The sequence below is a fragment of the Zonotrichia albicollis genome, chromosome 3 (assembly GCF_047830755.1).
Source record: "Zonotrichia albicollis isolate bZonAlb1 chromosome 3, bZonAlb1.hap1, whole genome shotgun sequence".
Classification (NCBI taxonomy): Eukaryota; Metazoa; Chordata; class Aves; order Passeriformes; family Passerellidae; genus Zonotrichia; species Zonotrichia albicollis.
In genome coordinates this window covers 93,212,337-93,227,826 of record NC_133821.1, presented here as the reverse complement: position 1 = coordinate 93,227,826, position 15,490 = coordinate 93,212,337, and the positions used below count along the sequence as shown (strand labels likewise).

Sequence of the window (15,490 nt, the reverse complement as noted above, 5' to 3'; positions counted from 1 at the left end):
CTGAGGACCAGTTTCAGTGAGATTTAGTTTTCTTAAATGACTTTATGCATCTAGGTCTGAAAGGGCTTGAAAGTAGGTCAGAAAGACAAGAAATTTTCTAGGATTTTAAAGTGAAAGTGTCTGCTGTAGCGCATACCTGGAGATCAAACTCTTATTTCAATCACAGAAGGAAATTTTAGCTGCAGAAGGTTTTTTAAAAGAAGGGAGAGATGGAGAAAGTGATATACAAAGTGCTTTTGCCTTGATTTCTACTATTAATGTGTCTCTTTACTGTAACCACAGATTCTAGAGAGTTTTTAATATGCAACCTCCTCAGACATTCCTCCTGTTAGTGGCTCTTCGCAGAACAAGGTAATTTCCCCGAATATTCTTATGGATCTGGGTGTTGTTACCTGAATGACACTAAAGAAGCTTCTTTTTCTAGAACAAGTCCTTTTCCTCTGTGAGGAAATGTGTGTGTAATATGTGGTAGGTGGGGTTGTATCCCCTCTGTCTCTGAGACATGTAAGCCCAGTAGCAGACAGCAGGGAATGTGCTGAAGCTTTGTGGGAGATTTTGTTTTCCTCAGAAAATCCTTCATGTGTGGCTGCTGAGCAGAGCCAAGAAGCAGCCTTGACAGTTCTCTGCTGCTCCAGGTCTGTCTCATCTCTGAGCTGTGCAGGAGTTTGCAAAGGCAGATTAATATTTAACATACCTGGAGCCTTTGATCTTTCAGTTGGAGTCTGGATACATCTAAATCCTCATAAAATGCAGACAGAGGAGATGATGCTGCCTTTTATTCACTAATGCAGACACAGGAGCACCACTGTAATTTCAATTTCTTCTTCCCTCTCAGGCCATTTCATTCCACTCTCCAATTTGTCCATCAAGAATCCTTATCACCAGTCTGCCAGGTGCTCATGCTGAAACGGCCTCATTTCCAGGCTTTCAGCTGGGTATCTGAACCACTTGGCTTGAAAGCTTCTTTGTCTGATCTTCTGAATCCTGAAGTGCTCCCACTACATAAAAAAGGTGGGATATCCTGCCTGGGATGTCCTGCAGCCTGGTGACTAGGTGATCTCATGGAAAAGGATTGTTTTATCTAACTACCTTGTGAAGTGAACTGGCTAACACTTGATATGAAGTTCAGAGTTGCAGATTAAGGCAGCACAGAATCTGAAAAAATGAAAGCTAAAACTTAAGGCATCATCCAGGCTGAACAGCCCCGACTCTCTCAGTCTGTTTTTGTAGGAGAGGTGATCAGAGCCCTCTGATCATCTTTGTGTCCCTCCTGTGCACACATTCTAACAGATCCATGCATGGCTTTGTGGTGTACCTTCTCCTCCAGCTCCTGTTCCTCATCCTTGAGTGGCAAAAGTCAATTTTGCCCTGTACTCCTGAGAAACCTCAAGTGATAATTGCTGCAATTGTGACAAAACTTACCATGGCCTAAATATTTGAGCAGCAGTCCCACACTCTCCTAAGTATTCCTTCTGGTTGGCAAAGCTTGTCTATGAAGCAGCTTATGCCTGACCCATTATAGGACTGCATGGCAGGTTGTGGAAAACCTCATATAGTCCCTGTTCCTCCCTTGCCCCATGGGAAAATTACCCAACATTATCCAGGATTACCTTTTCCCTAGGGTTTCCTGGCCTGCTGTAGCCCATCAGACTATGACTGTATTGAGATCTCTTGACCCAAAAGCTCTTCCCAGCTCAAAGCATAGATAACCATCTTTTAAGGTGTGGTCCTCCAGCTGCAGGTCTCTCCTTTGGAAAGAAACCTGGGGAAAAGATTTCGGTCAAAAGGGACCAACAGCATATAAAAGTCTTTGCACCAGATCTGGATGATCAGCAAGAACTTAGGGGTGTATTGTGGCAACCCGCTGTACCTCAATTGGATGTAGAACTGGTGGTGTAGTAAAGGAGTTGTGAGGCACAGAAACCTGGCCTGTAACTCATGCAATGCCCTACACACATGAAGAAGGAGACAAAGTCTGCTCCCATCAGATTCCCTTGCTATGGTCTCCTAGGGGATAATGGAAGCACAAACTGGACAGTAATTCAGGGGGACAATTTATTCTCTCAACTCCAAAATCATCTACTTGGCCTTGCTGCTATGACATGCTTTATGCCAGTTAATACCTTCAGGCCATCCCAAAAATAACAGTTCTGCTCTCCTAGACCCCCAACATGTTGAGGCATACATAGTGGTCCCACACCTGTGCCTAATCCTACTTGGCTTATTTTTGAAGGGATTCAGAGAGTGGAAATTAATATAGCCCAATCTTCTTGCTCCAGATGTAAAATGCACATGCTCTTATGGTGGCTATAAAAGATGATAAAAAAACTGTTATGACTTTCAGCTTATTTGTGTGTTCCTGAGCTCTGATTAAGGATGGACATGAAAAATATATCAGAAATACATAAATAACATTTTTGTCAAAGTATTTTTACAGGCCTCCTAAATACTGCTTTTTACAGTCTTTTCACACAAACTCCATTTCTGTTTGGTTGTTTTCTGGGACATCTCTTCACAGCCTAATTTCAGGCAAGCCATTTCACTTGTCAGCTTTGACTAGGATGTGTTTCAAAGGTGATTCTCTTCAGGAGTTATTGAAGACTCTGATTCAACTTTATTGAATGATACAATGAAATATTACCTGCCTTCCACCCTCAATGCCTTATATGAGGGCTATTGTATCAGACAATTTCCCTGGGCACAATTCCAGTGCTCAGGTAGATGGGAAGTGAATTTTTAGGCCTTTGAGTTGGTTCATCTGTTACTGAATTGCCTCTTTAGAGCAGTATCCACTCTAAGGGGGAACTTAGTACTGACAACTTTCAGGGCAAGGCCAGGTAGCCAAGAAGGCCAATGATGTCCTGCCCTTTATCAGCAATGGTGTGGCCAGCAGGACCAGGGCAGTGATTTCCCCCTGCACTTGGCACTGGTGAGTTTACACCTCAAATCCTGTGTTCAGATCAGGGTCCCTCACTGCAAGAAGGACTTGGAGGTGCTGGAGCATGTCCAGTGATGGGCAACAGAGCTGGTGAAGCATCTGGAGCATAAGTCCTGTGAGGAGCGGGGTTTAGCCTGGAGAAAAGGAGATGCAGGGGAGACCTTATTGCTCTTTACAACTACTTGAGAGGAGGTTGTAGCCAGGATGGAGATGGTCCTTTTTTCCTGGGTTACAAGAAATATGGACAAGAGGAAATGGCCTCAAGTTGTGCAAGAGGGAGTTTAGATTGTATATAGGAAAAAATTACTTCATGGAGAGGGTTGACAAGCACTGGGATAGGCTGCCCAGGGAAGTGGTTGAGTCACAGTCCCTGGACATATTTCAGAGACATGTAGATGTGGCACTTGGGAACATGGCTTAGTGACAGATTTGGCAGTCCTGGGTTAATGGTTGGCTGATGATCTTAGAGGTCTTTTCCATCCTAAGCAATTCTGTGATTTTAAGCCTACATGCTACATTATCTCCTTCCACCTTTCCAGATAGCTGCTTCCAATCACGCACAGAAATCCTTCAATCACCTTCCGAAATCATGCACACAGAATTGCCTATTATTGGCATTGTTTAATCTCCTTCTTGTTTAATTAAATTTCTCCTGGACTTTATTCCATCCAGTCTAACAGCAAAGAACCTGCTAAATGTGCTGCTGCCTCTTTCATGTGTGTCTGAGGAACATATAACCTGCTTGGAGGAGCAGCACATGTGCTTCTCATGCTGTGGGGGTTATGGCACACAAATATATATTGTGTTTGTAGTGGGATGTAGTTGTAGAAACTGTTGAAAGCCTTTGGAATTCTTATAACTGTTTACTCATTCCTTTGTTTAGGAGTCAGTGACCTGTAAGTGCTCATTATGAAGAGAGATCTGGTTTTCTTGGTGACTCTAATTAGCCTTGCCTTCCTGTCACTGCTAAGATCTGGATATCCTCAACACATTGCAGAGGAGTCCTGCTCTGTTCAGATTCTTGTTCCAGGCCTCAAAGGTAATGTGAAAGCCTACTCATTATTCAAATATTAATATTTTTGTTCTAACAGGCTCAGTTGCGTAACTGACAGATTTAACAGAGACAAAGAAGGTACCTCTTATTTGGCCCGATTTGTAGCCTCCTTAAAAATGGAGTTTTAAGGTCCATAAGGTGAAATTAAATGGTTCAGAGAATGCATGCCAGTTTCCCAGATTTGCTTGTGATCACTAGTGCTTGTTACTCTTATTCATTGCCTGGTTGCTCTGTGTTTATACTGAGCAGTGGTACACATACCCAAAAACTGTAACATCAGGCCCTTCTTTATACCTGGAGAGGTTTTCATTTCCATTTTGCAATGTAATAGGAATTATTTTGTGTTTTCTTGTCTTATTTTTGTCTCCTTTTGATTTTTTAAAAGCTCAAATACCTCTTAGAATAAAGCAAACATTAGTTAGGTATTTGGCATTTCTATAGTTTTTTTTTGAGAAGGCAACATTTTTACAGAATATGCCCCCAAACTCTCGCCCAAACAAGGTGGTGTAATAAATTATTGATCTTTTCATAGGAAAAAATATATCTTGCATAACAAATCAACCACTGGGAAGAATTAGCATTTTAAAGCAACAACATCCATTATGGTTGTTGAAATCCCAGCTCTGTTTAGTCAATAACAATAATTCCCCTTGTGAAGGCTCTGACATTTCTGTTGAAATATAATGCTTTTGAACATGGGGAAATACTTTTTAACTAAGGACAAAAATCCCCATGAAAACCACCAGTTTATCATCAACAATAAAAAAAAGCATTGTGTAAGAACCACACAACAAACCTTTCAGTTTTTCTTGTAATTGTGCCTTGTAGTGTCACAAAGCCCACCCAACCAGAACTGCTGCCATGAATCTTATCTGTACCAATCTGGGTTTTCTTGAGTTGCTGAGGAACACAGAATGGACTGCAGGCATTGCCTGTTGTGGTTAACTGATTGGGAAGGGTGAGGCTCAGTTCTGTTCTGCAGCAAAATTGTTCACACGGTTGAACTGTGAGCCCAGCTTGGCCAGGGGTTTGGCTGGGGGGTAAACTGCCCTCTCCGGGTATTGCCCAATTTGTGTGTGGCTGCCCTCTGCTTGGGGCAAGAGGCTTGGCCTACAGGGATGCCGACTGAGCTTAGCTAATTGGCTTTAAGAATATGTTTATTTCTTAATGTATTATTGTTTTGTCTATTATTATCATCAGCTTTGGATGCCTGAACTCAGCCAAAAGCTGTTCTTTACTATTCACTTAAATAAGTGACTTTTGATCTTAATAATATGTAGACCTTCTGCAGATGTTCTTGTTAGAGAGAACAACACTATATCCAGGCCTTCTGAGGTTTTACTAAGGCTTCAGTAAAGTTGTTTAATTTGTTTAATATATTTATTCTGTAAAAGTGACTTACAGAGGACAACACAACCAAATTAAATATATGTTGTCCAAATTTGCATGAAAGATCAGTCAAAGGCTGAGATTTCACAGCCCTAAGGTCTGAAAATATTTTTTGTATCAAAGAACTTGACAGGACAAGTTTTGTGACTTCTTTCCATTGATTTTTTAATTTTTGTAATCAGTCAAAATTAGCATCTATGATTGCCTATGCATTGTAATGCAAGAATGATGATGATGATGTTGTGCAGCAGAAGTTTTTAAAGTGTGTAAACTGGCAGGACCCTTTGGCAGATGACAATTCTGAGCCTGGAAACCAGGGAGAGGCCTGAAAGCCACAGTGTGTTAATGATTTCACTCAGTTTCATAAGATATAAGCCTTGCAAAGAGAGATTGATGTACAAATTCAGCGAAGCACAAAATGACCTGATACAGACCTAGTTAATGTGAAATCCCTAAAAAGCTTTCAATGTTCCAACTATGCCGTCAGGGGGACTGGCTCAGAGAGGTGGTGATGAGATACTGCTGTCCCCCCCCCCTGGCACAACACCACATCTCACTGGCCAAGGCTTCCTTTAAACTGAGCACACGTGTGGCCACGTGCCCAAATTCAGCTGCCATGCATCAGGATTTGTTCAGTGCAGCTTTGTCCCGTTCTCGGCTGTTTTGATGGCCTAGAAAGGCTCGGGATAGCCTTGGGGGCAGCCCGCTCTCCAAAGGACGAAAGGAGTCTTCAGGTTTTTTCGGTCTTCAGTGTTTATTAATTTTTTATCTACAATATCTTCTCTCGGCCCGACAGAGGTCCGCACAGCACGTCAGCCATGAGCACTGCGTGCCCTCGGGGCCGTCAGTTATCTTTATACCCAAAACTTCGTATAAGATATTTACCTTTTCCCCCCAATACCTTTCACCCTTATTGACAAGTGTATTTTTAGCAAGAACCAATCTCAAAGTGCCACCACCACCACAGAAGATGGAAGACAAGAAGAAGAAGAAGAAGAAGAAGGACAGGACACACCCCAATTCCTCCATTTTGTTTCCCTAACACCCCCCTGTACCGAAATTCTAAACCCTGTGTTTCACACCATAACTAATCAATCTCTTCACCACTTATCCCCCGTGATTCTCCCATCCTCATACACATGATGTTTCCTGTGCTGGGTCAAAGTCCAAACACCAGACACTTCTGGCCACGTTTCAGGACATCCGAGCCCCCCAAGGGTTGTCTCGGTGTCTCAGCACATCAGGACTGCTGTGCTGAGATCCCACACAGCTTTTAGATCTGCACCATCTCCTCCTCCTTCCCTGGGCTGCCAGCAGCATCTCCAGTGGGGGAGAAATAGAGTGCCACACTGCTGCTGGGCATGGCTCTGTCAGAATATGGGAAAAACAGGTGCAGGAAAAAATGCAAGAAATTAGGGAGACCATGGGATATGTGAATGGCAGAGGAGAGACATTTAAGGTGTGGTGCAAAAAGTGGAGCCCAAATGGGATGATGAAGGACAAAGTCATCAGGGAAAAGTACACAGAAGCAGGGGAGCATAAAGGAGGAATTTTAGAAGAACAGAAAGAGATAATGGGGAAAAACAAAGGAAGAAGATGTCAAGAATCAGGCTCAGTGGAGAGACTGGAAACTAAATAAATGTAAAACGAGACAAAATCAATTAAGATCCCATAGAGTAAAAGAGAAAATCAGAAGGGGCATGAGATGAGAATGGAGGTGGAAATAAATGAGGAAGAAATCTACTAAAGACACCAAGAATAGTAAAAGCACAAATGAGATTAAAGTCGGTAGTTTAGGTCTTAGGGACAGGTTTTGGTGGTTTGTGGTTTGGTGGTTTTTCTGTTTGGTTGATTTTTTTTGGGTTTATTTGTTTGTTTGTTTTGGTTTTGATGTTTTTGTATGTTTGAGTTATTTTTGTTTTGGTTTGATTTTTTGGTGGATTTTTTGCTTTCTTTGTTTTTTGTAGTCATTTTGGTGTGGTTTTTTTTAGGGGAGGGAGGTTTTGGTGGGTTAGTTATTTTTTTTAACTCAAGAGTATAAAGGAGGGAGATGAAAAGTGTAAGGGGAAAACCATGAGTGTGAGAATGCAGACAGCAGACTGAACCATGTTTTAGTAAGCCAGCAATATTAAGAATAAGAAAAGTGTGCTGTGTGTGAAAAAACAATGGATGATGAAGCCTAACTGCACAGCTCACTCATATTCTTCCTAAAGTCCAGTTTCTTTTGATAGACACATGGAATTGAAGTTACTACTATTGTGGAGAAAAAAAATAACACAGAACTGTCCTTCAAAGCTTAAATTCTCAGCTTGCCAACTTGTTTTGTCTCCCTTCTAGAGTCCAAATCAATAGTTGTCTTAATAGTCTTAATGACAGTCAATACATAAAAAAATAACGTTATGTTAAAAAACCCAATTTCTTTACACTCACACTTGATGCATCTACTCACATGGGGACTATGAGTAATGGAAAGAAGTTATCACCAAACAGGAATGCTTAATAACTCACATAGATTGGCAGGGCTAAATTTCTATTAGAAGTACAGGGCATCTCAGCACTGTGGAGCACTACTGACTACATCTCACCCTGTCTCAGCTGCATAGACAATGCTGAGGGTGCTGACAAGGAGAGTTTCCTGCAGTGGGGCTGGAAAAAATATCCAGGGAGGGATGCAAGAAGTGCAAGTGTTCAGGGACTGTGGCTGGTGGAAGAGGCCACAACAGACCAGTCAGGTAGGGACCATAATGCACAGATCCCAGCCTCCTGCTCTGGAGGGACTTGGTTGTAGATCGAGGGACTGGAGACCAGAAAGGAGGCACAGGGGTATCTTTCTTTATTTCACAAATCAAGAAGTTAAACATTATTGGTTTTTGGTGAAAAATTAAATTGATTGTCTTGACAGAAAACGGTTTTGTTGCCCATGACACCTGCACAGGCTTTACTTCTTCAATTTGCACAAAGCTCAGGGTATACAACCAGCAAGAATAGGGACTTACACAAGGCAAAGCTGTGCCATACCACTGAGCAGTCCCTCTTAGCCAAGGTCCTGCTCCTTAAAACAGCTGATAAGAAAAAAATGTCAACTGGTCTGTAGCTGGGCCTGTAATGGAGCAATCTCCTCCTGGAGAAAGTTTTTGAAACACCCACACTAAGGAATGCAGTGTCATCGTATTATAAGAATAAATGCAGGCAAGTGTAATGGCCTGAAGCTAGAGTGATCTATTTTATTGATCCCTAATGCACAGCTTTCACTCTGAAGAACGTGTAAAGCAATAGGCTGTAATAGCCTGCTCTCAGCCTCCAGAGAGCAAGGGAAAGTCATTGTCAGGATTTATCTTTGGGAAGCAAAGAACTCATAACCAGCCCTGAGGGGTGAAAGGCAATCATACAAAGCCTATTGGTTACTTGATAATAAAAATGTGACGTTCCCAAATGTGCCAAATTATAGCCTGTTTCATACTAACAATATTATTCACTGGGGGTTATGTGAAGTTTGTCCTCATTAAGGTCAGAGAATGGCCTATTTTTGCATGTCTGAAGGCAGGGAAGATGGTCTGGAGCAGCCTGAAGAATGAAAATATAACAGATGGAGGGCTGAGTTCAGCTCACAGCCACCTAGGTCTACAATAAAGAGAGAGATTTGGAAAGAGAGCTGGAGGCTCCATATTTGAAATGTGCCATGGTGTGACATGTTTTTACATGTCATCTCTGTGACATCTCTCTGAACCACAGCTGCCACTTATGCCAGAGAGCTGGGCTTGTGGGCTGCATGATAACCACTGACTTTCCTGCTGTGGTGCTCCCATCATCTTCATGGAGAGCAGCTAATGCTCACTCTCTTCCATAGAAATACTGTGTTGGGATATCATATGTGCTGTGCTGACTCTGGGTTTTACATACCAGCACTTTATTTTCTGTGGAAGCCATAGAACTTTCTTCTCCTTCCTCATACAAATCTTGTTTTGTCAAGATGGCTGTATAAATAATTCTTTAACCTTCTGTTTTTCAGAGATTTCAATTTTATGCCAATGGCAGACTACAGTGGTAGTGTAGCTTTAGTGGGCAAAACAAGCTAAGCATCCCCAAATTTTTAATGAAAGGCACCATGGAGACAAACACTTTTTACAGAAAGTGATGTTTAAATATCCTGAATATAATGATGCACCACAAGCTATGTGCATGTAAATACACTACATAGTGGTTCATACTTCAGAGATTAAAAAGCACAGTATATAACTGGGGATATGAAGTAGGGAGTTAATGCTTTCATGCTTAAAAATGACCCTCTAATGATGCAGTGCTTTCTTATAGGCCTCAAAAATGGCATTTTTTTCTTTTAATTTGAGGTCATAGTTAAGCCATTTTCACTTGAAACTTAAGGACGTCCTTAGCAGAGCCTTGGAAAGAATTTGATGAACACAGAAGTTTTTGTGCTAAGTTGGGGACTGATTCTGAAGCTTCTGCTTAAGTGAATTGTGCTGTTGGCTTTTTGAAGGTCAATGGTATAAGTAACATCCACAAAACTAGACCTGTTGTATGAGACTTAAGTAATGTATTGACAGGGTTTTCCAGTGTCCGCATCAATTGAAGAAAAATCTGTTTTCTGTCAGTCAAGCAAAGCTGTTAAATCAGATCACATCTGCTTCTATTTTTTTCACTGGAGAGAATGGCATTCCTGTCATGGCTGCTAACAGAAAATAGTCCTTGTTTAATATGATTCTTCTTTTTATTTGCTTTTGTATCAACAGGGGAGGCTGGAGAAAAGGGGGAGAAAGGTGCTCCAGGTCGTCCAGGCAGAGTTGGACCTCCAGGAGAAAAAGGTAACTTTGATTAAGAAGATATTTTGGAAGTCATTCCTGAGAAAATGCTGCTTTTTCCTGTGAGATGAGAATGGGGGTCCTTGCTCCCTTAACTGGGTGACCTTGGCTGTTCATCCTTGGCCTTTTCTGTTTTGTGCTGTTGTGGTTTAACCCCAGCCAACAGCTCAGCCCCATGTAACCACTCAGTCACATCCCCTGGTTTGGATGGGGGAGAGAATCAAAAGGGTAAAAGTGAAAAAACCATGGGTTGGGATAAAGACACTTTAATAGGGAAAGCAAAGGCCACATGCACACAAGCAAAGCATAACAAGGAATGAATTCAGTGCTTCCCAAGGGCAGGCAGTGTTCAGCCATCCCCAGGAGAGCAGGCCCCATCATACATAATGTGACCTGGGAAGACAAACACCATCACTCCAAATGTCCTCCTGCTCCTTCTTTTTCCCCCAGCTTTACATCCTGAGCTCAGTTCCATACATTGGGGAATTTCCCTTGGGTCAGCTGTCCTGGCTGTGTCCCCTCCCAGCTCCTTGTACACTCTCAGACTCCTCACTGGTGGGGTGGGTGACGAGCAGAAAATGCCTTAACCCTGTGCTAGCACAGTTCAGCAATAATAAATGTTTCTGTGTTATTAACATTGCTTTGGTCATATATCCCAAATATAGCACCCTCAGAGCTACAATGATAAAGATTAACTAAATTTAATTTAGCCAAAACCAGTACAACTCTATGCACTCCTTTGTAGACTAAGTATTTTCTTCTGGTTAAAAAGATATATTTTGGAAATAAAAAAAAAAAAATCTCAGTTTTTTAAAAAGGTCTCTGTGAAGAAAGGCATCATAATATCTCCTTCATAACTTGCCTTCTGCAAATGAAAACCTCATATTAGATCAGAGGGGAAAAATTCACAAGGCTCAATTTTCTTGTTTCTTTTTTTTTTGTGAATTTGAACGCTCACAACATCTTAATTAAAACCATTGAGAGAACGCAGTAAGCCATAATAGGCAAAGATGAACATGAGTGTTCCCATATTTTTTGGATATGGGGAAATGGTGATAAATTTGTTTGCATTGTAGTTCAAAAATATTTTGAGCTCTTGAGAAGAATGGTGCTCAACAGTATTCAGTTATGCAGCTGAGAAAAACATAGCACTCTGTCTTGCAGGAAATTGTGTTTTTTCACATTTGTTTTTCTCCTGAAGCAAGGAGGAAATTTTACCTTCATAAGTTTTTCCAGGAAGTTTGTGTTCTGAAAGGTTCAAATTAGCAGGAGTCAAATCCTTTGATTTCAATATTGAAATTAAAGATTGACATCCCTGTCATTAGAAGGTCAGAGTTAGCTTTTACTGAACTGAGTTTGCAATCTTTCTTTCAAAGCAACTATAGAGATAATTTATACTTCCTTGTGATGATGCATGGTCCATTATGTTGTTCTTTTAGGCAGTTACAGAAGTCTGATGCTGATTACCTGGGGACCAAAATTCATAGCTAGTGCTCTTCCTCCTACAATACATTTTATAACTTCCATGAAGGGTGTGTGTGTTCAGGCAGTGTGTTTCCCTTACGGAGATGTACTTTCAAGGATGGCTCTTAGAAAAAAAATATTGGAAACTAAAATTTTGGCTCTTGTAAGGCAATGCAGCCTGAAGTGCAGGTGAACAGAATATTTTAGGTTAAACAGCTGTCCTGCTTTAAACAGGGAAGACTTCAATATCAGAGCAGATTTCTCCGGGGCTTGTCCAGTAGACTTTTGAAAGTCTCCAAGGATGGAGCTTCCACAAATTTTAATCAGACTCTTTCACAGGTGTCATTGTGAAAGACCTATTGTAGCATGCAATCAAGGGCATCTTTCTCTGTGTGTCTCTGAGAAGAAAAGGCTGCATCTTCTCTAGAAACTGCTTGTAAGTAGTGGAAGACTGCAATTAATTCCTTGCTTACCTTTCTGTATTCCAAGTTAATAAAACCATCTTCCTCAGCTGGACTTCAGTTTGCTTCCCATGTATGAGGGCCCAGAAGTCTCTGGGTCCTCTAAGGCAAAGGAGTTTTTTACTCCGCTGTGGGCCAGAGTTCATCAAAGTATTGCAAATGAGGAAGTTAGGATCTAGCTGAACCCATGATATTCCTGCCAATGCATTTCTGCAGCTTGTCCAGCTCCTCCTGACTGGCAGGGCCAACCTCCAATGCACCAACCATTCCTACCAGCATGGAGCATCTTCTACTTCTTCCTCCCTTTCAGCAGTGAAGGATTCCCTAGTAGCTGCTGATTAGACTTTGGTAGCTTTGCAGCAGCCCCAGCTAGGCCTCTCAGCACCCCTGAATGCCTTGTGAGCAGGACCATGGGCCCATGTACATCCAGGAGAAGCAGTCCCTCACTCAATTTTCAGCTGCCATGAGCAGCTTGTCCTCCCCAGATCTTTGCAACCAGACATGCAGAATTGGGAGGCCGGAGAGCAGCCCTTGCCAGCAGAGACTAAGCAAAGAAAGCACCAAGTGCCTCAGCCTTCTCTGTGTCCTTTGGCATCAGGTTGTCTTGACAACTTCTTCAGAACCCCTCTCATCACGCTGTCCTGTATGTTTCTATATCTTGTCATATTGTCATGTCACTTCCAAATGCTTTGTCCATCTCAGATGTGGAAGTCCTCTTTTTCAGTCAGGGCAATCCATGATGTAGCACTTCATTTATTTATTTTCTACTGTAAAATTACTTTTGTTTGAAAAAGAGTTCTCATGATGTAGGCTTGATTAATGCTAATAACAGTGGTAATTTTCTAGTTTTTCATACCCGCAAAAGTCCAAAATTCTGATGAGACTGAAAGAAGAAACACTGAAGTGGAAACACACTACGAGAAAACATAAATGAAACAGAAAATAGATTAAAGAAAACTGAATACTAATGCATACTGTATCAGTATTTTTCCAGGTAGTACTTTCAACTAAAGAGGCAAAAATTCTCACTGCTTCTGTAGCAACATATTTTTCTGCTTTCCTTTTTGCATACAGAAATTTCTACAAACAAGCTCTTGTTTAAAGTAAGTCCTAATTAACTGGTCATTTCATTAATGCTGTACATTTTGTAGATATTTGTCTTAATCAACTCCTTCCCACAAATGCTTTGTCAAAGGAAATAACACAGATACCTTAAAAACAATTTGGTTTATATGGCACCACTTTTCATCATGATACTACATCCACTACACTTTGAATGTCACAGTGTTGACTGGATAAGCAAACAGACTTCACAGATGTAACTTCTGGTCTATGGAAAGGACACAGAAGAATATCCAACTTTGACCTGGAAAAACCTTTCAGTCTCCTGACCTTTCAGTCTCTGGTTAACCTCCACAGATTGTGTGTAATGTGCAGACCTGTAGCTGACTTCATGCATAAATACTTTTCTAGACTCTCAAGCTACACAAGACTGAGCACATTCTCTTCCAACAGACCAAGGATTTTCCTATTTCTAATCCAGAAAACAGAACATTCAGACAAAAATAAAATATAACAATATGTTTGGCAAAAATAATTGTTCCTTCTTTTTGCATTTGCCCCTAAAACCACCCACAGACAGCAGCCCTGCTTGTATGCAGTAGTCTGTTGAATTTCAGTCAGTGTGTGAGCGTGTGTTCAACCCCTTGTATTTATCTTGAAGCCTGATAATTTTGTCTTGGTCTAATATTTGGGTCCTTCTGTTGATGCAAGCTGCTAAATTCCATTTTATTTTTCTCCTCTTTGAGTAAGTGATGGTTTACATGAGGGAGAAACTGTAATCCTTCTGCCACATTTGTAGAGTTTTCTACTTTTGGTCTTAATTTACATCAGCAAAATCACACTAATCTTTTTTCTTTTATTTTTTTCTTTCCCCTTTCTCTGTTTCATTTTCTAGCATGTTCATCTAAGAAAATGTACTCAGTTTCTTTGAACTTCATAGGTGTATAATAACCATAAAATAGCTTACAAAAGAAACTATCTTCTTATGGCATATTTGACCTGAACAGATCAAGATCAGAAAGTGCTGCAGATGTTTTTATCATATCTTTCCTCACAATATTTTCAGATTTTGGTAACTCAGAAAAATTAAAAATTAAAACTTTCTGGTGCTTACCTGAAATGAATCTTGTTCTGACTGTCCTGATGCTTCAGGGTGACATCAGAGATACTGATGTCTTTGGGTGCTGATTAAGGTTAAATTCCACTTACTTTCCTCATTGCTTTTAATTAATTGTATAGGTCAATTATGATGCATGGCATGTCAGCAGAATATAAAACTGTGTTGGCCTTATGTAAAGCATGGGGCACTGGGTTGAGTACAATGGCTGTTTCAGATTAAAGCAGTATAAGTTTTAGGCTGTGAAGTTCATAGAATTAACTTTCCACTTGCACTGATGGCTGTTCTGTGCTCTCCCATGTTGAGAGTAAACTCAGTTATTTAACTGAGTCCTGGTGCAGTCTGTGAGGCCATAATTTCCATGTTTTCAAATTCCACACAGGCAGTTCTGTACCAGTACCATTCTGTGAATATTCCCAGAGTGCCTTACAGCAATCAAAATAAGGAGGGCAAAGTGGATTTACACTTGGAATGTAACATCAAAGGAACAGAACATTAAAATTATGTTCTTCAAGATATTTCAATTTTCTTAGAGCCATAGCCATTTAAAATGTTATTTTTGTATTTTAATTTCAGCTTTTATGCATTGCATTTAATTTATAAACAACTATAATGGTATGTGATACAGTCTCACATACTGTTCTTGGGCTTGGAACTCAATTGTCTCTTCCTCTGCAGTGTTAACACAGTGATTTTGGCTTTTGCCAGCTAACACTTTCCCAGGTATATTCTGGGAGCTAACACAATGAGCAGCTTGCAAGATTATCTTGGCTTGAAGAGTAAGACAATTTAGTATCATGAGGTGTCCCATTCTTGACTACCTGGTTCCCACTGCCAGGAAATAATCCCAGGCATTTAGTTTACTAATACAGCCACAGCTTCTTAAGTAGAAGAGAAGACTCATTAATTTAACTGGATTGGAGCCAGAGTGCTCAGTCATTTGTATAATCAAATTCTAAAAAGAGGTAATAATATCTTAATTTATATTTTATTATTACTGATTGCTCATTAATATGTAATCAATCAATCCTTTGCATTTCTGAGTCAATTTCTACATGAATTTATTGCTCGCTAAGGAGTGCTGCAGGCAGTATTCCATATAAAAGTCCTGACATTGACAGCTGTGAATTCACAAAGTGGGTATCTGGTTCAAAACTGTCTTTCAGTTCCACCTGAACTCAATAGGAT

The 15,490-nt window shown here is 40.7% G+C and overlaps 1 protein-coding gene across 6 annotated transcripts in view; it reads left to right on the top strand.

The window, feature by feature from the left end:
• The window catches only part of COLEC11 (collectin subfamily member 11), a 45,798-nt gene that overhangs the window by 20,340 nt on the left and 9,968 nt on the right, over positions 1-15,490 (top strand). For 5 of the 6 annotated variants that reach the window (XM_026793592.2, XM_026793593.2, XM_026793591.2 and 2 more), the window contains 2 exons: positions 3,822-3,977; positions 10,130-10,201. In XM_026793592.2, the coding sequence (XP_026649393.1) occupies positions 3,848-3,977; positions 10,130-10,201 (202 nt within the window). In that variant the 5' untranslated portion in view covers positions 3,822-3,847. Of the gene's footprint in view, positions 1-282; positions 352-3,821; positions 3,978-10,129; positions 10,202-15,490 lie in introns of all 6 variants that reach the window. The other variant, XM_074538130.1, reaches the window with a different exon arrangement.